Below are 23999 nucleotides of genomic sequence, written 5' to 3' on the forward strand. Positions count from 1 at the left end.
TGCCTTTTTTTTTTTTTTTTTTTCTTTTTCCAGGTGGGAGAATTGTGTCTTCAAAACCTTTTGCACCTCTAAATTTTAGAATTAACAGTCGAAACTTGAGTGGTATGATTGCCCTTTTTATTCTTCATTACAATTATGGCATAGTCATTATCTGAACATGTCTGTAGTGGGATTTTGTTGCTCTTTAAAGGAGTTGTGTAAGTAAGTAGAAAAATGCTGTTGTATTGTTGTAGCATACATGCCAAAGTGACATGTATTTAAAATCAAACAAACAAAAAAACCCCACCCAACACTGGAACAAACAGACACTCTTTTTATGGGGTTCCTGCTGCGTTTAGATGTCTATAATGTCAATGTTTCCCTGGCTGGGCATCTTTTACGGTTGCAGAGAAACAAGGTGTTTCAAGGGCGTGATTCATTTCTTTAACTACAAAGAGCTGCAGTGACAAACTTGCATGCAAGTTCCTTATACTGTAGCTGTCTAAATTTGGGCAGGTAAACCTCGCCAGTCATGATTTGTAAGGCTTAGAAGCTGAAACGTTCAACTTTGAATGCCTTGTCTTCTGTACTGTAAATCGATCAAACAGACCTATCCCATAAATGCTCAGTCGCTGTGTCCGTTTCATTGCCAACAAAGTTCTGGTTTTCTTCTCTTCTGAACATAGTAGCCTTGATATTTGCCAATGTTGTCTTTGCAAGTATGTGAACTGCACTTTAATGAGGTTTTGAGATTACTAGCACCCTGTGTTGTTGGTTTTGCTTGACCTTTTTTCATTATTGAGTATTTTCAAGCAAAAGAATGATCTAAGCTGGGTTTTACACATATTTACTGTGTCCAGTGCAAAACATTCCCTAAACTTAAAAACCGCCTTATTCCCCTCCTTGTGCAAACATGGCAAGTAACATACTGAGTTACAAATCTCAAGCTGTGTTTTCTGTTTTTGGCCTGACACTCATGGTAAACTGCTTTTCAAGAATAGTAATTTGAAGACTGTCATTAAGGCACTTCAGTGAAGTAGTGCCATTGTGAGTTATTTTTACTAAGCTTGAATTGTTGTGAATGTCATGTGCATTGGACACCCAAACCTGCCCTTTTCCTTCTTGTTTGATACTCTTTTGTGTGGCATCCGATTGTTTGGAACCTTATCAACCATTGGGTCCTGGCTTGCCAATCCTTTGTAGACATGTACTTGAAAATAAAAGGAAAAAAAAGGCAGAACGGTACTCCTGGAAATCCTAAAACCTCCAGAGAGCTGAGATCAGTCTGTCAGTTTGCTAATAAGACAAGGAGCGCCTAAGTAAAGCCTACTACCTCTTTTACAGTGCACTAGAACTAGATGAAATACAAGAAAGTACTTCTGAGGTTTCAGTTAGGAAACCTGCCTACATAAATAAATTTTTTTGGCCTCTGAAGTTTTTTCTTTCCTGGCTTCTGACCATTTCGTTATCTCTTCCTTTGCTAGGTTTGGGAGACAGCAGTTATTAAAAATGTGTTGAGGAGGCAAAGGGGCCAACATGTACTACTTTTTTCACCTAATAAAAGCCCTGATTATGGCTCTCAGTTGAGCCAGTTCTTTATCCTATTTCAGCTTTCCACCCCAGTGTGGATTCATTGGGAATGTTTTCTAGAATGCTGAAGTTTTACACATCAACTGTAAATAACAGTTGTTATTTAATGCTTAATGTGAATGTTGATGTTAAAATTATATAGAGATAGGTAATTAAGATTTGGGCGAAGGAGATTGCTTAGCGTAAGAATAGATAATAGCTTCCACTAATAGGAAACTCTTCCAGGGATTCAGATAAGAGGTCATGGAAAGAAATCCCCTTCGTATGCTCCAGACAGTTAGGGAAGATTGTGGGTATAAATTTTAGGTCTTAGTCGCATTCTGTGACCGTGCCGTATTTGGGAAATGCCAATGTCAAGTGAACGCGCGTGGGACGTGCTGGGCCTGGGGCTTGTTCCAGTCTCCATGGCCTGTTCCAAGCGACGCTTCCAGGGAAATGTCACCTGCTGAGAGCCCGTGGCATCAAACGTGGCCGGTGTCCTTCACATGCAGAGACGGCGATTTCACTCTGCTGTGCTAGCTTTATGCTGCTGCCTTACAAGGGTTTTCATAATACTTTTATTCAGCGGGGGTTTTTTTTGTGCCTGAGTATGATTTGAGTCACGTGGCTTGCCTGTCTGTCTAATGTTTTGATCTAAAGTATGAACAGTTAAATAATTCAAAAAATATAGTGGAAAAGATAAAGCTTTAAGAAGCAGGCAACCTTTTTTTTCTCAATACCATTTTTGTCCTTAGTAGTTCCAACTGGAAAAAGAAATGGAAATGTGGAAAGACTTGGGACAAACCAAAACAAGTATTATAATGTGGTTAAAATAGTGGTTGAAGCTGCTGAATCCTAAACCTTGCTTTTTGACTCTTCTGGCTAATTTTCTATTTAATTAGAAGTGTGCCGTAATTTCTTCTGCAGTCATGCCACTTACTCAGTGTTCAGTGGTTATGGAAATGCTTAGACACATCCCATACCTATTAATTCTAGGGAACAAAACAAATATAGGCAAGAAAGCAAATATAAAACATGTTTGTCCCCAGTCCAAATATAGTGCAGTTACAGTTTGCATGGGTTGGATCTAATGATACTCTGTTACTGGTTCTATCTAATTAAATCCTGCCTGTTACTACAGATGTGGTGTTGCTGGGCTCTTCATAAAAGTTGTCTCCGAGACAGAGGAAAGTTCCGTTTGTTAAAAGCTTGCACTAGCACATAATTTTACTCTAGAATGGCTGACTAGCTCTGAAGAAATGAAAGAGAGATCTTCCAAATTTCTTAAGTTTTCTGTAGGGTGCATGTAGAAAGAGAATAAGAAATTGCTTTTTAAACTCACTGGAGTGCTTTCTTCTAGGACATTGCTATTATCTTTTTGTTCTGAACATGCCTTTACTGTTGCATGGCTAGTTTCAGCTGAGTAGAACTGCGTGGCAAACTGAGCGAGCTTTGGTTCCCTAACTTGACTTTCTTCCTTTAGATATTGGCACTATAATGAGAGTTGTGGAGCTATCACCACTGAAAGGGTCGGTGTCATGGACCGGAAAACCAGTTTCTTACTACCTGCATACTATTGACCGAACCATAGTGAGTATAAATACAGGCCAGGAAATCTCTGGCTGCTTTACTTGCTCTGGAATCAACGTGCCAGCTTCAGATCCTTGGTCTTGGGAATTGTTTTCTTACCCGTTTGCGTATTTTCAGACCTGTAGCACGCCTAGCTGGAATGGGTGCACTTCCCCACTTCGCTGTTCCCTCTAGCAGAATGTGCAGATCCTGCTGCACGGCTGCTTCAGTGCAGCATGTTACGCAAACTGTGTAATTCCGGACAGTACGGTCGTAGCCTGTTAATTCACTGAAGGTGCATAGATTTACAGGTGTAGTTCCTTCTCATGCTCCAGAATATACAACTGTGCAGAAGGGTGGTCTTGTGCCACAGCTTCCACACTGAGTAAAGACTCTGTGGGTCTTTAATTCTTCAGTATGCTTTGTGGTGTACAGACCATTTCATTCTATCATATTCAAGCAGTAAATCTCAATTTTAGTTGAACTTTTGGTTGCTGTAGAACCAGCCTAAGCTCCATAACAATGCTGATGCATTCACTGGGGTTTGGGGTTTTTTTTTTCCATTAAAGAAAACAGAAACAACCCTGTAGAAATGTAAACCTCTGTAGAGAAATAGTTTATTCCCACACTGAGTTTTTTGCAATGTGATAATAAGACTATTTTTCTAAGTCTGTTGTAGTCTAATAATGCTTTTGTTAAAGAATATGCTAGAGTGCAGATAAATATTTTAGTGGAGTACAAGAGTGAAGTAGCTTCATTGAAAATAACCTTCTGCTCAGTGGAGATGCGTGACACGAAGCTTTAAAACAAGGGTAGGCAGTGGTGAACATGATAAAACCTTGTTGAGGCTTGGGATTATGTCCTGCTACACAACGTGTCTGTGTCTCTAAAAAGAGTAAATGTAAATGGCTTCTTGATGTAGCTTATCAGAAGAAAACCAGTCAGAATTTCTGCAGTTCTGCATTTGTCTTAAGCTAATATTTTGTTCTTGTGTATTCATCTGTCGTGACTTTGAAAATGACTATCTTATCTTTCTATTTTCAGCTTGAAAACTATTTTTCTAGTCTCAAAAATCCAAAACTCAGGGTAAGTTTCAGTTATTTTCTGTCGAAAACTCAAAATAATTGAGCAGCCACTCTGAGGAATTTAGTCACTTGTTAAAGATGTACAGAATTAATAGAAAATAAAATTGTCTTGATAAGCAAGGAACGTGGGTGTGGACCATCATATACCATCAAGCACTAATACAATCATGTTCGAGAGCTTTCTAATAGAGAATTAATGGGGCAGCCACAGGGTGTTTTTCCCTTGCATTGGAGGTCTATAAAGAACTATTCGTTCATTGAAGAACTGAAGTTAAAGAAGGAAATGATAGTTTGAATCTGTCCCAGTGTTCAGCTGCATGAAAATGAAGCTGAAGAGCACTCCCGAGATGTCACTTTTGGGACATGCTATTTGAGACATGAAATGTGTTGTCAGTTGCTGCAGTCTGTGCTATCACATATGAAATTAAAATGCCAGAGGATTTTTGAGACTGTGCTGGGCTGTATTAATGTGAAACAACCGATGAGGTTGGTATTCCCAGTAAGAGAATTAAGTGAGGCCACTTAATTTAAAACTGCAGGTGAATGTTAGTCTTCAGAGTGACTTGCTTAGTAAGTGTTGAAAACAGACTAATGGTAGCTTTGAGATTGGGTTATTTCAGACTGCTGAATTCAACCTTGGGAGAAAAAAAGACTTCTCAGAGTCAAAAGAAAAAATGTAGGGTGGCATCCATGTACTCTTGAACTTCTCTGCTTTTAATGGTGAGGCTATTTAAATTTGCCATTTATACGTTCTAGTTGATAACTTGCTTAAATTGAAGAGCTGCTGGAATTGCCAGAATTCTTATGCAAATTAACCCTCACCTGGAAGATACAAGAAAGGCTTCGATTGAGCTTTTTGAAATTTCCTGTCCTTACTGCCAAGTAGAAAATCAAGCTTAAAAGTTGCTGCTTTTTTATTTTAGTCTCCTCTACAGACTTGGCTAAAGTTGAATTAGATGATGAATAATGGCTTTGCCATTTCAAGTCATGTAAGATTTTTAAAGTGATGTAGCAGCACATGAAATGTTGGGGATATAGGTAAAGCTATTGAAATATTTAATAATTTAAAAAAAAAAAAACAACCCCAAACCTGTTACACCAGTGTGTGATCTGGCGGTTGGGATTGCGAAGGGCAGAGTAAGGGAAGAGGCTGGGACTTAATCATCTTTTCCCTGTGGCTGCATGTTTGAAACCATTATAGTGGGTAATGCAGTGCAAAAAGGTGACTTGCACTTATCTTCCTTTTCCCACTGAGTGTTGCCTGAGGCAGGGTAAGCTTTTTCTCTCGATGTAACAAAATTTTTTGGTTTTGTTTTGTTGTTTGGGTTGGGTTTTTTTTTTTAATTAGGCATTTGTATGATAAGAGCACTTACACGTAGCTCTTGTGGAAGGTTAAGGTGGGGTACACAGTGGTCTGTATTAAAAAATGATAAATATATGAGCACATTATTAAGTCTTTTAAAACATTTATCCAGGAGGAACAAGAGGCAGCTAGACGTCGTCAACAAAGAGAAAATAAGAGCAACACAACTACTCCAACGAAGGTTCAAGAAAACAAGGTGAACATCCTGCATTTTTGTAGAGTAAATATATTTTCTCTTTAGCTGTGCATGAACTCATAATCTGTGTCAGGAAAAGCCTTGATTCTGTGGGAAGACTGACTGTGTGTGTTCTGAACTTGTAAACTGGTATAGCTGTTGCTGTGGACAAAAATATGATGGAGTGACTTAACAAAAGCTGCACTTGGGAATTGCACCACTAATTCTAGAAAAAAAAGGTATTGCAAGATGAATAGAATAGTTGCTTGTCCACCCTTGCTTACCTTCAGCACCAGCTTGCAGAGCTTTCCCTGAGTCATAACCCTTGAATGGAATTCAAAGTGTGCTGAGTCTCTTTTGCAAAGCCTCATTTCCTTTCTCATTCCGTTGCATAATACTGTTAGAAATGCAGTGACTGTTCATGCACAAAAATATAAAGTATTGAATGTACTTTGACTTTTTAATGAAACTCAGTTGAAGAATATAGTCAAGGTAAATAATCAGCTTTTCTTAGACAACAGTTACAGATTTCCTTTTCTGTAATGAGTAAGTCCAGAAAAGAATGAGCACAACTTCTTGGGTGTGGGAACAGCTCTCATCCCAAGCAGGTCTGTTTTACTGGCAGGTTATTTAACTACAATGCATCATTTTCCTTTCATAACATTATTAAACAAACAAAGTTATTAATGCTTGTTTAAAAGGAGTGCTGCATATGTAGGTAGAAATGACTAAAGAGCTTTTGGCTTCTAAAAATCTCTTAGGATTCTGGTGCTGAAGAAGAAAAGGCTGGAGCAAATTCTGTTAAAAAGCCATCTCCCTCCAAAGCACGGAAGAAAAAGCTAAGTAAAAAAGGAAGGAAAATGGCAGGCAGGAAACGGGGACGTCCCAAGAAAATGAACACTGCAAATACAGAGCGCAAGACCAAGAAGAACCAAACTGCACTAGAACTTCTGCATGCTCAAACTGTTTCACAGACTTCTTCATCCTCTCCTCAGGGTGAGTTCAAGGCTGGCAGTGGAAGAAGCCTCCCCCTGCCACATGAGTGTAGATGAGTATCTGAGGCTCTGAATGCATGCTTGGAGGTCATTCTTCCTTTATTGCTAGGTTTAGTTTGGTTTTGTGTCATAACTTCTCCCTCACCACCAAAGCAAAGTTCCCCTTGAGATGGGGGTACTCCTCTGTGAGGAGATGATGATTGAATCTGTCTGTAGGTACTTGGCCAGAAGCTGGAGCCAAGCTGTGGCTGACAGCTTGTCTCTGCTGCTGCTGTTCGAAGGACAAATTGTAGGTGTCCTTCCAAACAACTTGTTGCGGTGTGTTGATCTAGCTGAGTTACTGGATCTTGCATTGTAAATGACATGCTTTCTAATGGTAAAGTGCTTGCCAGAAACACTGACTTTCATAAGCTGAAAGGTCATCTTTGTTCCTCTCTTTAGATGCATACAAGTCACCTCATAGTCCATACTACCAACTACCTCCTAAAGTGCAACGGCATTCATCTAACCAGCTACTGGTGACACCTACCCCACCTGCACTACAGAAGCTGCTAGGTAAGACTGTAATGTTGTCACTGTGTTTGTCATGGGAACCTCTACTTTGAGGTTTCTGAATATATGGTAAATCAAAGGGCCGCTCTGGAAAGCTGTATATTGAACAGGAGAGGGGGACAGCTTCTCCCCCACCTTCCCCTGCCTGCCCCACTTCTGTTGGCATCACCACAAGGTCTCTTCTCTTGCTTGCTGCTGAAGCTGATGTCTTGGTCTGCATTTGGTTTTTGACATTGCTTCAGCTCTCGTTTGGCACAAATAAGCTTGCGTTTAACAGGAATCCAAAATAGCTTTAAATGGAAATGGCTAGTCAGAAATAACTTTATTTTAAATGAAACCATTCTCTTATTCTTAAATGATACAATCTTGGAGGACACAACTCCATTTGCTCTGCAAAGCTTAGAGCAAAGTAAGTGAGATGCTGTCTGAATTTTTGAGGTCACAAAGGTGTTGTGGTTGGAAAATAGGCTCCACGTGCATGAGGGGATTTAAGGGAAAAATTTGGAGGGTGGTTTTTTGGGCTTTCTGGTTCCTCCTGCCACCTCCACCTCCCAACTGTTTCTGGCCTTTGGCATTGGGCATGAGTCAGTCTAGGATGATCTGGGAATGATGTGATGTTCATGTCTGTAGAGACCAAGGGCATCTGTGATGTCCTTAACTCCGGCTCTCTTGCTGTGGTGTCTTACAGTTATGACTGATTTCTTACTGTAGAGAAAGAGAGAGAAAAAGAGTGAGTGAGAGGGATGTTTCATGTTGGGGTGGCTGGGGGGAGTGGGGAGAATGACACTTGTCTGGAGTAAACCTTGCTGCAAAAGTCTGTATACCATTTATTACATGTTTTGGCTGCCTGTGATTGCAGCAGACTGGACTTAATCATGCAGTTGGCTTTATGATGAAAGGGCCCCAGTGGTGAGGGCTGGGGAGAAGGAAGGTTCATTGCATAATAAGAGACTGGAGACAGAAGGACAATGAGAAACAAGTGCTCCTTGAAGGGTAGACGAGATGTGGGTGTAGAGCTTGTCATCTGTCTGTATGGAGGTGGGAGGAGTACAGCAAGCCCTTTCTTGTGACGCTGGGAGAATGAGTGCTCCGAGCTGAGGGCTGGTTTTGGCTGTTAACAGCTCATCTTTTTTATTATTTCTACTTATAGTGCATTAAAAGCTGTTCAACTCCTCTTTCATCGTGCAAACACACCATTAGCACCCATCATCTTCCTCTGCATTTTTGAATGCGTTGTCATGACTTCCATCGGGGTACCTATTATCAGTAGCTAATGGATCCAAGAGTTCAGCTTGCATCGCAAGATGGATTTTCAGCATGTTCTAATTGATCTTTAATGGCTTGGTCTGACTTACAGTCCAAATAAAAAGCGAGAGAGTGCAAAAGAGGGGAGAGGTGTCAAGGGAGCAAATGGGGGTAAACAGGAGCACTGCACTTTCTCTCACTTGAAATGTATCATCTCCTTATTTATTTTGCAGACTCTTTTAAGATCCAGTACATGCAGTTCATGGCATACATGAAAACTCCTCAGTATAAAGCAAGTCTGCAACAGTTACTGGAGCAGGAAAAGGTACGTCTCATTTTCAACATTTCTAAACAAAATTGCCAGACTACTGGATACCTTAGATGTGGGGGGAAAAAGTGCCGATATCAGAATTGGGTACGCTTAACATCAGTGCTGCACCAGGCCAATTATAAAGGCTCTACCAGAGTAACGCATAGGCTGAATGCCTGTACCTGGGCATTTTATTGCTAACTCGGTCAGTCTTTGTGTGCTTAAATCTCCCATCTGCAAACTGGGAGAGATGCAGCTCCTCTCTTCCCTCTGGTGCCCCTCCACCTAATAAGACTTACTTCAGTATTTCTGGGTTTTTTTCCTATATTTTGACATGAAGCTGTGTGTACCTATGTAGGAAGCTGGTGTCTTGAACCCTGTCCTGTTCTCCCGTTTGGGATTGGCAGCTGCTTTTCTTCTCTGAATGTCTCATGGGTCACAGGAGAAAGAGGTGGTGGTCAACCTCTGCGGCAGCACGCACTGCCCGAATGCATTCCTGCCCCCCATTGAGAGGGGCTTCCCTGCATGGATGCATCCTGCGAGCTGCTGGTCAAACTGCTCCTGGCTAATTAAATGGTGCTTAATCTAGCTAAAGATTGTAGCAACTTTGAATGAGGGCTATCTTGAAAAACACACAGATACTAATTCCTTGGAGCTGCATTTTCTGGGTTTTGACATCCTATTCTTTTCCCACTGTGGGAAAGCCTAAATGAATTGAGCACTCTTAGCATCAGGATGCCTCATTAAACTTGTAACAAATTGAAGTATGGGATTAAAAAAAACAAACTGTCATCACTGACTTAAGGGACTTAATGAAGCATCCTTAGTATTGATAATCTTAATGTGTTAAGATTACACTGGTGGGCAGAGTGTCAATTTACCCAGTTGTGGGTTGAAATACATGGGGAGACGAAGAAAACCCTGCAGCTGTGGCGTGTGGCATCTCTGCTATGGAGCCATCTCCCCAGCAGAGGGAGGAGATTTACTGGCTAAACACCTTTGCTGCTTGTGTTGCTTTATCTCAATTAATGAATAATTTAATTGCTTTCTAAATTAGTCCTGATGAGAGAGACTGTGCTTGCTACTTCTATGGAGGAAGCTTTCCCCATAGAGCTCAACAATAACCTCCTGGCCAATTCTAGCTTTTGGTAGCCCCTGTGGAAGCTTTCTTTTGCTCTGTGGCCTTTGTGAAAGTGTCAGCATAAAACTGTAGCATTGTTTCATGGGTTTTTCCAGAATGGGAACTCTTTTTCCAGATGAGAGAGGCTAACTTGTGCCACCCCGTTTGTTACTGAGAACTGGTTGATGCTGATGTGGTGGTGTTCATGCAAACCTTTTTTCTATGGTTGTTTCAATTTGTTTTCACAGTCAAACAGCACTTTTGAATTTTCAACTTTTTCCTTAAGCAGCATATTTTTCTGCTTGTTCTGTACTTGTCAGGGAAGTCAGCATAAAGTTAATTTATTTCCTTGTACAGAAAATAGCATGAGAAATGATAGCGTGCAAGTGTTGTGCTGTACACTGACAGTATAAATTGAGAGTGTGGAAAAGCAATCACTTCGTGTTGGTGTCTGACAGCTGTTTCATACTTTAAGACATTAAAATGAGGAATTCAGTATGAAAATATTTTTTTAATGGAGTGTTACATTGAGAACATGGCAAGTTAAACTTCACAAAAGCAGGAGCAGAGCTTTTGCTGGATGGGGTACTGTTGTATATTCTATTTAATAACTCCCTCTTACATGAAGGTTTTTCAAGTACAAGAACAACATTTCTGTAATACAGTTTTTAAATAAACAAGTTACTGTGAACTGCTAGTTCACCAGATTACCCTTAGATGGAGCTGTCAGCTCCTCCACTGCTTGTAAAGGCTGAATGAAATGACTGATGTTGAAAGCATAAAGGATTTTTTCAGCATCACCTATGGCAGTCCGTTTAGCCTTGCAGTGACTCAACTGTTTTCCCAAGTCATTGGTGCGAGAGGCAACAAGAGCTGTGTGCCAGGTCCTGTGCTTCTCACACGTGGAACTTGCCAGCACTGCTGCTTCGCTTCACGCATGGATTGCTTGGAAGATCAAGGTGCTTTTTGCCCTTGTCCTCCACTTTTTCTGGAGTGACGGCTCAGTTTCTGCACAATTCCTATTTGACCTCAGCAGCAAAAGTTGGAGAAAAGTGTAATCTCCAGAGCCTGCTCTTCTTACTGTATTCGTCTTTCAATTGGGAGCTGAAACTTCAGCCAGTCCTATCCTTGCCCTTTGCTGCTCGCATAGTGCACAACCATGAAATGAGTCAGCAAGTATCTAGTTAAGGAATGTTATGGGCAGGAAATGTTCTGTGAGTGGAAGGGTCAAGTGGCCCGCTGAAGTAATTTTGGCATTAGAAGTACAAGTGGTTTGGCTTATTTATGACTTTTCTCTGATCTCCCCCACAGTGTATTCTCATTTACGGTGTGTCTTCCATGAGTATTGAGTAGGAAAACTCTGAACTGGGAATCTGGAGATTTAGATTCTGTTCCCAGTTTAGGAACAGATTTCATACAGATAATCTTTTCCAGTTCCATTTTTGCTCTGTAGGATGTGATTATTACTATTTCTTTACAATGTGCTAGGAGGATAAAAATGAATTTTTAAGACTGTACTGATTATATTGTACCATATAGCAGAAAAACTACTTAAAAGCTCTTTTCAGCTTACTTAACTTCAGGTGTTGAACGCTAACAAACACAGGCTCACAGAAGTCTGAGACGGAGCTGGAATAGTTTGTATATCTCCCCTCTGAGCTCACATTCCCTCCCAATGTGCTATAGAAACTAGGTGTAAACATCTTACTAAGATGGACCGTGCAGCAGTTGGTGCTAAAAGTGTATTTTCTCACTCTTCCCTCTTCCAGGAAAAGAATGCTCAGCTACTGGGGACAGCACAGCAGTTATTCACCCACTGCCAGGCACAGAAAGAGGAAATCAAACGTCTTTTTCAGCAGAAACTTGATGAGGTAGCCCTGATCTGGTGGAAGTGGATGCTTGTTAGTCATCTGCATGCAAACAGTTTTGATAAAAATAAGTAAGACCAGAGTAGTCTCAGGTCTTCAGCCTCCATTTTGCAGCAGATCACACTAAATAATGTGGAATCTGTATCACTCTTTGGTTATGTTTTATCTTCATTGTTGGAATTGTTGTGTGCCACTCTGTATCCAAGGGAAGGGAGTGACAGACCACAGACACTGTGGTATTTTAGTAAAGGATGCATTCCCTGCTGGTTGAACAAACTCTGCATTGCCAGTGCAAGTTCAGAAGCACAGAAGGAAATGTGGTGGCTCTCTACAAAAATAGTGTTATTCTGGCTGGCAAGAAACTAAATGCCAGTTTTTAAAGTTGAATTGCTGGAACAGCAGCTCCAAGTAAGGTACTTTTGTCCTTCCTCGTTATCCCCTAGCAATGACAAAGTGCCTTGGAGAATGCTGGGGGACTTCCTGTGAGCCACATAAGTTCTGCGGATCTCCTCAATGTCACTTTTGAATGTGACGGTCATCTGGAATTAGGGTGTCAAGACCTTATTGAATGATCTCTTTCCTTCTCACCCTTCATCTTGCAGTTGGGAGTTAAAGCTCTGACATACAATGACCTGATTCAGGCTCAGAAGGAAATCTCTGCTCACAATCAGCAACTGAAAGAACAGACGAAACAGCTGGAGAAGGATAACAGCGAACTCAGGAACCAGAGCTTACAGCTGGTGTGTACAATGCTTGTGTCTGAGTAGCAGGGTGATGCTCCCATTTATGTAAGGAGGACAGGTCATGAGCCGAGGGCTGCCCTTGACTTCAAGGTATCTTAACGAATGAAAAATCATCCAGCTGCTATAGCTCCTCTGTAGTGGAGGAGAACGATGGGGGAAAATGCTGAGGTGAGAGTTGGCTCTGGCCTCAGCCGTGTCCCGTAAACAGCTGTGCACCCGTATGTGCACTTGTCACTGGATCTGTATTTCGCTGGCCGAGAAGTTTGTACAGTAGCCATAATTCTTGTGGTGTTTGTCTTGGTAACTCAAACCGTTAAGATAGGTGAGGGGGAGATCTGGAAAGGAAGTGGTTAGGGAGGCTGGATGATAACACTGTTTTTAGAAAGAAGCCGGCCACCTCCTGCCACATTATGTGGTGACCACAGGAGTATTTTGGTGGCATTTGGCTTAAGCTGAGAGGAGTTTTCGGTGGTCTAAGAAGCTTCTTGCACGTAGTCAGTTGAAATGTGCATGGCTTTCAGCTTGCACCTTGGGTAGTGTGAAGTGGTGAAAGTTGTCTTTCGATCCGTTTATCCTGTGTCTTTGCAGCTTAAGGCACGGTGTGAAGAACTGAAGCTGGATTGGTCAACATTGTCACTGGAGAACTTGCTGAAAGAGAAGCAGGCGTTGAAGAATCAGATTTCTGAGAAACAAAAGCACTGTTTGGAATTGCAGGTAGAGAGCAAGAAACAAATCTAGAGTCACCACCTTGGGGTAGCTCTTGGGCAATGGGCCACTTAAGGGTATTTGACTAAATATGATGTTAAACGATAAGCTAGGTGGCTGTTTTTCTTCCCCCACCTTTCCTCTCTGCACTGCCCTGGAGTCTGTAATCTTTTTATTAGAGGGTTTTAGTAAACTCGAAGAGTAAGGATGTGGGTAATTTTTGAAGGAAGTAGATGCCATGACCTGATTCCTTGGTAATGCTGTGGAAGAAGGAATCGTGGTTTATCATGAAATATAATTAAAAAGCATGACCTGGTGAAAAGAAAGGTCCTGCTCGTTTGCATAATATGTGGCTTCATTATAATATCTTCTGTGTGCTCTGACATCTTGATTCAGGAATCAGTTCCCACAGAATGTCACTTACCATAGTGAAAAGAAATTAAACTGCTGTGACTGAAGAACTTTTCTTTCCCTGTGAGATTAGCGCTGGAGCTAATCCAGCCTTTTGCTGGATGCCTTGACATGGAGTGACTGTTTCCTTCAATGACTGGCAGTACTGAGTTACTTATACTCTCTATATAAGTTGGAGATATTTTATGTTTGCTTTCAAGATCTGAAAGGTGCTTTTTAAGAGTCTCTGAGCCATTCCCCTTACCTGTGCATTTTGGTCTCAAGTTCAGAGCAGCGTGTTGAAATTTGTTTCTCAGATTGTGGGTCAGTTGTTCTGCATTGTTCCCAGAAATGGGGCCGCTTTTCCTGAGAAGCGTATCGAGACAAAACTCCATAATGTGATAGAATTGTTAAGTATGGTCTTTAATCATTGTCCTCCTCTTCATTTCAAGATCAGCATTGTGGAACTTGAGAAGAGTCAAAGACAGCAGGAGCTCATGCAGCTGAAATCGTACACGCCGTCTGATGAGTCACTGTCAGTCCAGCTACGCAATAAAAACCATTTGAGCCGTGACCCTGAGGCTGATCACAGCAGGCTCCAACTGGAGTTTGAATGCTCTAAGTTTCCTATGCCCCACATCAATGGCATGAGCCCTGAACTGTCCATGAACGGCCATGCTACTCCCTACGAAATTCATAACACTTTTAGCAGACCCTCTTCCAAGCAGAACACCCCTCAGTACACGACCTCTCACCTGGACCAAGAAATAGTTCCGTGTACCCCAAACCACAGCAGCAGACAGAAGGCAGACAAGATGACAAGCTTGTCCTTACCTGATTATACCAGGTTTTCCCCAGCTAAAATAGCACTGAGGAGACACTTGAACCAAGACCATGCAGTCAATGGAAAAGCCACAACTAATGAGATACAGAGGTGAGAGTGATCATTTCCTGGGATGGGAAAGGAGGGGCAATACTATTGCTTGTTTTTAATAACAGTGGTTTATTTGGATTGTGGAAAAATATTTTTTAAAGTAGAGTTTTATACAGTTGTAGAAGTTTTGTGTTGGGAAAACCAGCAGTGACAGCTGATTGGGCAAATAAGGTGGTACAGTGCCTTGAGTTTGGTACAGGAATTCCTTGCAAAAGAGAAGTCATTAGCTTTTGTATTCTAACAGTCATACATTTCTGTTCCAGAGCTGACCATGTCAAAGAGAATGGCCTTACATATCCAAGCCCTGGTATTTCAAATGGCATAAAGCTGAGTCCTCAGGAAACTCGGCCCTCTTCCCCAGCGGCCTTACCAATTGCAGGCGAGAAGGTGAGAGATCTGCTCGTGCTCAAGTGCAGAGATGTTACACCTGGTAGAACAAAGAAAAAGTTGGCCAAGCTAGGGAATGCAGGCATGCTCCTTTCTGTGGTCAGCTTGGCATGGAAAATAACACAAAATACAGTAGGTGTGATACAATAAAAGGGAGCTGGCTAGAGGAAGAGAATACTGTGCTCATGAAAGACGTGCTTACCTCCGAGTTACTGGTTTGCATATGAACTGTGCCAGTAATGCTGTAGGACTTCTTTTTGATCTGGTGCGTGTCTACTTGAACTTGAAAAGTAGACTCTTTCATAGTTGAAAAACAAACCTACCCAATCCATGTAATTGGTCCAGCCATAAATCATATTGGTGCTCATTTCAGAGTAAGCAGGTGCCCTCCAATAAGAGGTTACCATGGAAATATTTCTGGCTGCTACATCTTCTGTGTACAGAGGGCCTCAAGATGTGAAGTCTGTGAGATGAGTGCTTTTCACAGAGCTCTAACAAAGACACTAGGAAATGAGCTTGCCTAAAGCATCCTTTTCCTTATGCTTGGGGCCAGCAGTAGCTTTAATTTACATATTTCTGTGCTGTTGGATATCGCTGTTCCAGTAGACTGGTGTTGGTAACAAAGCTGCTCCATTTATGCCCTGTCTTTGGTATATAGTCATCACTCTTAATCATGTAATTCTTTTTAAAAAAAAAAAAAAAAAAAAAGGGCGGGGGGGAGGACACAAAATATAAATGAGCAGGTTACCATTAGTTTGAAAAGTCTTTTCAGTAATAGCATGCGGTTAAGAACATTACTTTCTCTTTTGCATTTACAGGTTTTGAGAGAGAGAACCTCTGTGAGTAATGGAGAAACTATCACCAGCCTACCTATCAGTATTCCTCTCAGCACAGTGCAGCCCAATAAACTCCCTGTTAGTATCCCTCTGGCCAGCGTAGTCCTACCTAGCCGTGTTGAGAAGGTGGTGAGTAAGGGATTGTCAACACTTTCCATCCCTAACTAAAATCACACTGGGCAGTAATGGGGTGCTGTGCACCAGAATCCTTAGTGGGCTGCTAATCTCAAATGTCTGATGCTTTGGGGGAGGCTGCTGTTGGGACGCATCCTCTTGGCTCTTAGTCATTCTGTAGATTTTTATTCTCTTCGTCTGTGGGGTGGTGGTATTTCACCCAGGAAGGAAAGTAAAATACATGACTTAAGAGAGTCTTAAACGTCTGGCTGGGTAGCAAAGGCATGGAGTCTGAGAGTTTGTGGCAGTGAAAGCAGAGAACCACACATGTCCGTTTGTTCTTAGCCCCTGCCTTCTTACATGACCCTGGGAGACAAATTCTTCTGCCTCAGTGTGGTCCTCTTAAAATCATCTATCTTTATCACATACGTGTGTAGGATGAACTTGAATAGCGCCTTGAGGCTGCTGTAATACCTAACATACGAGTGACTGCTCTGTAGCAGCAGAGCGCAATTAGAGAACTTTTGGGGCCGTCTCTTTTTGAAATCCTCATAAGTCCATGCTACTCTGTGGCAGAGGAGTTTAAAAAAGCCTGGTCCAGTTTCTCACATATGTTTGTCACAAAAGTGTTACAGTAGAGAACTGAGAAACATTTGCTGCTTTCTCATGAAGAGCTGTGAATTTAGAATCCATCCAGAAATGCCTGCCTTACAATCCCATATTTGGAAAGCTGGAGCTGTTTCATAATATTGAATCCATTATGTTTTTCCAGCTGTTTTATAGTATTGAATCCATTATATTTTTCCAGCTGTAGACTTTAGTTGTAGCAGAACTACAGTCTGCCCAGCTCCGAGCAGAAGTTGTATGTCCTCAGAGAGAGAGAATGTTAGCTCTGGATGGCATTTCTCACTTCAACACATTGTTTATTCAGGCTACCATTTCACAATTGTTTTGCCTGCTTTCGGAAAACACCGCTTGTTGATTGTACCCTCAGATAGTGTACCAGAGAACATAGCCTAATGCATTTCATGTTCGTTTGGAGTTGTTTTGGGGAACTTTGTGTGCAGAGGCTTGGGGGCATGGTACAACCATTTGTTTCCTTTCTGGCTGCCTGTGAAACAGGCGCTCGTTCTCTGATTGCAGTGCTGTCCGGAGTCTAAACCTTCTGGGACGATGAGCCTGTTCTCTCCCTATCTGCATGGTATCTGTTGTGTGCTAGATACTATTGCAGTATAATTAATCATAGTATTTATTTTTGTCCCATAACATGCTGATCTATTGTTTTTCTCAAAACAAGCAAAATCTACAACATTTAGGAAGTAGGGCCACTTTCCTTGGTAGATCTACTAATGCATGTGAATTTTGTTTAAACCGTTGGCTTTTGAGTATACTTCCTATACTAAAATGCCTGTTTCTCTCCCCCCAGAGAAGCACACCTAGTCCAGTCCATCAGAGTAGAGACTCATCGACACTTGAAAAGCAGATTGGTGCTAGTTCTCATAATGGCGTAAGCAATGCTGCTGGAAACAAGCCACTGGCTTTGGCTACCTCAGGTAACAGCCTCATCTACGCGAAGGCGCGCTGTCTTGTCGTGACAGCACCCCCAAGTGCATGCATCGGAGTTTTCCGAGCATTTCTTGTCAGGTCATTCAGGCAGTAGAGTGCTAGATAAATGTGTGTTTTGTAACGAGACCAAAGAATCATGGATGATGATGTTTTGAGACAGTATGTGCCTACAGCTTGGATGCATTCTGGCATAAAGTACTGGTTTGGCATGCCTTTACCTGAACTGCAGCACCTTGCAGTGTAAATAAGGAATTGCTTTTGTAAGTTCTTCCATATGGATTAAGAGATTCCTGCCTCTGCAATGTGGCAAACCAGCAAAGTGTTGCATAGCTATGCTATGAGCTGATGATTGGGCTTTAAAAGCTCAATTTTACAGGGTGGTGGAGGATTTTAATAGCAAAATTAATTCTTGATGCAGGTCACAATGGTGCCTCATGAGCAGTTGTAAAGGCACAAGTGTCTGGGTAGGAAAAAAGGTCAAATGGGAGAAGGTAGGGATACCTTTAAGTGCAGACATTGCTTCTGAACTCACTCATCTGTTGAAATTGTGGCCTTTAGCTATTGGAAATGTTGTGGACCAGGAAAAGTAGGTTCTAGCATACAGAAGCTATTCTACAGCTGATCCCTCATCAGAGAGCGCATTTGTTCTTAACGTTTACCACCTCGAGGGCTTGTGTTGTTTCTAGCATCTGTTTTGCAAAGAAGGGCTTGGCTGCAGTTTTCTATAAAACCAATGAAGTATTTAAAAAAACAAACAAAAAACCCAACCCAAAACCCAGCACCTTGTTGTAAAACAATACCATGTTCCCTTCTACCCCTTTCATTTAGACAGCCCAGAGACAAGACCTTACTAGAGCACTAAACCCATTTATGATATGCCATGGCAAATACTTAATTCCCTTTCCAAGCTTCCTCCCACGTGGCATTCTTCTCCCACAGTTTCTCTGAGGATCCCCTGTCACTCCCTAAGCCACAGCCTTTTGTTTAATTTTGAGAAGGAGGTGGGCTGTATAGATGACACAGTCCATTCTTTTTTGGGGAAGAAAACACTGAATTTGGCCGTCTGTTTCCTTGATGATAGGAGGGGGTTGACAGTGGAGGAGCCCTGATTTCAAAAGGCATAACAGCTCAAAAGAAACTTACACTTGAGTTCCATTTAAAAAAACGGGTAGAGGATAGGATATCCCCATGGAACACATGAATTTTCCTGAAGTGGCAAAAGAGTAGTGAAAAACGTTAACCCCCGGCTGAAACCATCAGCACACAGAGCCACCCTCTCAACTGCACTGTGTAAAAAGCAGCTGTGCGGTTTGCCATGTAATACATGGCTGCTGGCTGATCTAACGCACGTAGAGCTGAAACCGCTCCCAGTCATCCCAGAAATCTAGCACTGTGAACTATCGCTCAGCAGAAGCAATGATGTATACTTTCCCTTTCAACAGGTTTTTCTTACTCTTCTGGCTCCGTGGCAGTCAATGGAAATCTTACAAACAGCCCAGCCCATCTTAACCATAGTGTTGATCAGGCAGCTCTGGACGACTCTGGGAGTCTGTTTAACTCAGTAGGGTCTCGGAGTTCCACTCCACAACATCCTTTGCTAATGATGCAGTCAAGGAACTCTGGGCAAAACTCCCCTGCTCACCAGCACTCAACAAGCCCCAGGTTAAATGGCACCTCCCAGAGCCTGGTAGGGGTATTGCAATATGCAGATGCTCAGAAGATGTTTGCCGAAGGAACAAAGGGGGATCTTCAGTCTGATGCAGCGTTTTCAGATCCTGAGAACGAGGCCAAGAGAAGAATCATCTTTACAATCTCTCCTAATACAGGACATGTAAAACAATCCCCTTCCAACAAGCACAGTCCTCTGCCCACGAGCGCTCGGCTGGACTGTGGCCAAGCACACGCGCAGGATGGGAAGAAGCGAGGCCGGCGGAAGAGATCCTCTACTGGAAATCTCAGCGGGAACTCCGGGGTCTCCCCTAAACGCAAATCCTTACCTACTGTGTCTGGACTCTTTACGCAACCATCGGGTTCACCGCTCAATATCAACTCCATGGTAAGGGCAAAAATGAAGAGCTCTAGCAAGAGAGAAGGGCCTGGGAAAGCTTTTTGAATTAGAAACAAGCTTCAGCTGCTCTATTCTTTAGCGTGCTCTCAGGTTGTTACAGTGCTAGGAGCTAGAATTGGCGTGAAGACCCTTTGTGAAAATGGCCCCTCTGAGGGGCGAGAGAATTGCTGAAAAGTTGGTGAACTATTTCTGGATAGGTAGAACATCTTCAAAGAGTTCTTTGCTGTCAGAGCATTACAAATTAAAAATAATCTCTTCTCTTATGACAAAGACCTTGTTTCTGCAGCAAAGTTGATTTTTAGGCTGTAGATTAAATATTTTGAAAATAGTTTAAACTAAGATTGACTAAATAGCATAAGAGTGCCAGAAGCATATGGCATTCTTGCATAATTAAGCCAGCTATACAAGTTGTGTTCATGTGATCCTGCAATGGTAGTTTTGGGGAAAAAAAAAAAGAAAAAGAGAAGTGATTCTCCCATGTCTTCATTTCTGTGTTTAAACATTAAATCAAAGAATGAAAATTAGATATTTTCCGAATTTCATCCTGGGCTCTAATGCAGGATGGTGGAGTATAACAGCGGCAGCGCTAAACAAGCAGCTGTTGGCATATCCTAAAGCTGGGCAAGTTAAACCTGCTTTTAATATCCTTAACAAGACGCCTTGTTTCTAAAGGGATACCCTCATCTGTAACTGCTTTCTTTCCTTCTTGCCCAGGTCAATAACATTAACCAGCCTTTAGAAATAACAGCCATTTCCTCTCCTGAAAACTCCCTGAAGAACTCTCCTGTTCCTTACCAGGACAATGACCAGCCCCCGGTACTGAAAAAGGAAAAGCCCATCATTCAGACCAACGGCGTTCATTACTCGCCCCTAACATCGGATGAAGAGCAGGGATCCGAAGATGAGCACAATAGCAGCAGGTGAATACACAGGCAGAGGTCTCAGGATGAGATTTCCCTGAGGGCTGATAACGGTGCTCTAGAGAGGTGTGTTAAGCCTTCTTTGTTGCCTTTGCTTGGAGGCCAATTCCATTATGCCGAGCCTCTTACACGGCTGAAATTGTGAATAGGGAAGGTATTGAGGCAGTAGCACTTGAATGTGGGAGCCTACTCTTGCTGCGTTTGCAAGGCTGACAGAGCCTGGCCTCTGAAAGAACTAGTGTGGAAATGATTTCTTTTCACTGTGTTGCTTTGTAGGAGTACTGAGGCTGTGTGTAATCTTTAACTAAGAATCTGTCCCTCCCCTCACTCCCAGTTTCAGCTTGATTCAAAATTCTTCACTTCCTGCCCCAAACTGCTGCTGTGTTGCTCTGAAAATGGAGTACTTGCCACCCTTTCCCTGCCTGTGGGTTGCAATTTTTTTTCTTGTTTAAGATGCTGGAAAAGTAACCACTATAGAAATGTGAGCAACAGCCGCCGCCTTGTTGTGAAAGAAGAGCAACAATGAAGTCCTCTGAATGTGCGCTAATCTTGGCAAAGAGCACAAATTCTGTAATAGCTTCTACTTAAAGTTTGTGGTGGATTTTTTAATGCTTTTAAGTTCCTTTAATAACATACAGCTTTCTAGCTGGCTTGGCTTTATATACTCTAGTCAACTGTTAAGATGTGAACATGAGGAAGATAGGTTATGAGGGTAAATGTGCAGCAAAAGGTCTGCGATGAGTGCTATAACCTTTTTATTTTCCCACTAGAATTGAAAGGAAAATCGCGACAATATCCTTGGAAAGCAAATCTCCACAGAAGACTGTTGAAAATGGTAGGTGTGAGGAATCTTAATTATTTGTTGTAATGGCTGGTCTTGGGAACGGGTGTCTGCCACTGACTGAAGTTGTCAGAAGCAGGCTTTTCTGTGCTGCTGAGCAGAGTGCAGTTCTGCCAGGGCTTTGCATAATTGTAATTAAGACAGGTGGCTGGTAATTTTCGGGGTCAGTTTTTTCTGTAGTCACAGGTCACCAAAGATCTGACCAGTTTTTTTGCTGACTCAGGGTTTGGGGAGGGATCTGTAGTACGACGACTGAGGAAAAAGTAGATCAGCATTCTTAAACTCTTGCAGAGCATTAAACTAAATTTTAAGGACTTTTAGGCGACTTCACAAATATTTCTGGCTTTGGATCAGAAATAGAATTACAGACTGATAAAATGTGGGTGTTGAAAGATAAAACCCTGTTCTTAATGAGCAGATTTCAGTGAATGCTGTTTTTTCACATTTATAAATTTTCTTCCAAACTAGGCGGTAGCTTATCTGGGAGGAAACAAGCACAAAGCAATGAGAACATGAATAGCAGTAAATGGAAATCTACTTTTTCACCAATATCTGACATCAACCTGACCAAAACTACAGACAGTCCCTTGCAGTCGGTTTCATCTCTGAGCCAGAATTCGCTGTTTGCCTTCAAGCCGTCCTCTGAGGATAGCCTTGCCATCGACGCCAAGATCACAGCACACACAAGGAAGAGCATTGCCATGCCCTCGTCCGGGGCAGACGGGCTCAGCCCTAGTACAAACTCCACTAACGGATTCGCGTACAATGGCGGACTGTCAACAGACATTGGTTTACACAGCTTTATCGATGGTGCTTCTCTTCCGCATAAGGCTTCGGACGTGACGACTTCCAACTGCTCCCTGGGTTTCCAGTCGCAGCGAAGCAAAGATGTGGGGGTATCGGAAACGAATCCTTTTTTGAACAAGAGGCAACTCGAAGGCCTCAGCGGCACGAAAGGAGAAGAATTAAATCGGTCAGGGGTCAAAGGCAAAGAGATCAGTGAAATAAGCATTCGTACTGGGGGTTCTTCAGAAAAAAACTCTTTGCAGCATAACGGAAAGGTCGGCAAAGGAAGGGACCGAGATGTGGAGTTTAAAAATGGCCACAACCTTTTCATTTCTGCTGCTGTTTCATCTGGTGGCCTTTTGAATGGTAAAAGCCTTTCTACTGCTGTTTCTTCAGCAGGCAACCCAGCATCTTCTGTTCAGACGCACCATCCTTTCCTAAACACTTTGACCACTGGATCGCAGTTCCCCCTTGGCTCCATGGCCTTGCAAGCAAACCTCAACTCAGTGACAAATTCCTCAGTATTGCAGTCCTTATTTAATTCAATGCCAGCTGCTGCCAGTCTGGTCCACGTGTCATCAGCTGCAACCAGACTGACTAATTCTCACACTATGGGGAACTTCTCTCCTGGGGTTACAGGTGGAACAGTTGGAGGTAGGCAGAACTCTTTCTCTGGTATAAGACAGGGCCTAAAGGAAAGTCTGACACTGCCTCTCCAGGGGTGAAACCCTTTCATTTCCGCAGGATGCGAAGCAGATCTGTCCCACATAACCAGTCTCCTCTTTCTCTCGGAAATGCTAGGATGAGTTCAGTTCCCCACAGTGAAGTCTCATGAGCTTTGTCTACTAGATGAGCTTGTTGTATCACCTTAATGAAAGAATACACCCAGACTTTGTGCTTTCGTAATGTATGCTTGTTCAGATGTTGCTGTGTTGGAACCAACTTAGGTCCGCCTGCAGGTAAAAGATTTAACTTGTCGTGGTACTAAGTTAAGGATTGTAACTTGTCAACTTGAGTAAAGGTTAAGATTAGGCCTTGAATGGATATAGCATGATCCAGGAAGAGCAAAACATCAGTGCCTCTTCAGAGGAGATGGTGTTGGGAATTGCGTAGCATTCTGGCCCTTGAATGGACACGAAGAGCATTTCTTTGCCAGGAAGGGCAATGCCATATGCACCTTGCACTTCTGGGATTCTGCACAGGCTTGGCTTCTGTGGCCCGAACCGGAGACAAGCTGGCAGGACTAGAAGATAGCCTGAACCTGCCGTTACTAAGTGTCCAAGGCAGTTTTTCTTACCTGTCCATAATCATTCAGGCACCATGTCGGGAAATCCTAACTCTCACATCTCTCAGCACGTAGATTTGCTGGAAATACAATCTCCCCTCTGCTGCCCTGTAAGTGGGAAAGCAGGAGGGTGGGGAGGGAAGAGCAGCAGTTTGAGTCTTCAGATAAACAACTCTAGAGACCACGTAATCTCATCAAAAGTCTACCCGTGTGGTATAGAACTGACAGTTCTTGGGTCTGACCATTTTTCCTCGTGGCATTTAGAGGTTGGCAGTAGGAAAGGTAAGTGAAATCTTTTGTACCTCCTGGCCTGCACCATTATCTCTCATTGCTTGCTGCCTTCTCATGCTGCATATTTTTGTATGGGGCTGTAACTATTATAATTTTGCTTTTTTTCTTTTTTTTTTTCTTTTTTGTTTCTCTTGTCACTTGAGACTGTACAAAGCCCATCTGTTGAAGCTGAGTTTTTCTCTCCTGTTTGCAGGTATTTTTAACCATGCGGTGCCTTCTGCCTCCTCTCCTCATCAATTTGGAGCCAGTTTCAGCAGCAGTGCTGTCTCTAGCAGCACAGTGCTAAGCTTAAACCCTCTGCAG

At 42.4% G+C, this 23999-nt stretch overlaps 1 protein-coding gene across 1 annotated transcript in view; it reads left to right on the forward strand.

The window, feature by feature from the left end:
* Positions 1-23748, forward strand: part of DOT1L (DOT1 like histone lysine methyltransferase) — a 65891-nt gene extending 42143 nt beyond the window's left edge. Inside the window, exons 10-27 of the mRNA XM_075723876.1 lie at positions 34-102; positions 3032-3138; positions 4162-4203; positions 5678-5761; positions 6502-6736; positions 7177-7290; positions 8766-8857; positions 11732-11833; positions 12433-12570; positions 13162-13287; positions 14121-14602; positions 14866-14989; positions 15808-15954; positions 17366-17492; positions 18948-19561; positions 20288-20493; positions 21264-21328; positions 21803-23748. Of these exons, the coding sequence (XP_075579991.1) occupies positions 34-102; positions 3032-3138; positions 4162-4203; positions 5678-5761; positions 6502-6736; positions 7177-7290; positions 8766-8857; positions 11732-11833; positions 12433-12570; positions 13162-13287; positions 14121-14602; positions 14866-14989; positions 15808-15954; positions 17366-17492; positions 18948-19561; positions 20288-20493; positions 21264-21328; positions 21803-22845 (3917 nt within the window). The 3' untranslated portion in view covers positions 22846-23748. The remainder of the gene's footprint in view (positions 1-33; positions 103-3031; positions 3139-4161; positions 4204-5677; positions 5762-6501; positions 6737-7176; positions 7291-8765; positions 8858-11731; positions 11834-12432; positions 12571-13161; positions 13288-14120; positions 14603-14865; positions 14990-15807; positions 15955-17365; positions 17493-18947; positions 19562-20287; positions 20494-21263; positions 21329-21802) is intronic.
* The last annotated feature ends 251 nt before the right edge of the window (positions 23749-23999 follow it).

This window comes from Pelecanus crispus, chromosome 20 (assembly GCF_030463565.1).
Source record: "Pelecanus crispus isolate bPelCri1 chromosome 20, bPelCri1.pri, whole genome shotgun sequence".
NCBI classification, from domain to species: Eukaryota; Metazoa; Chordata; class Aves; order Pelecaniformes; family Pelecanidae; genus Pelecanus; species Pelecanus crispus.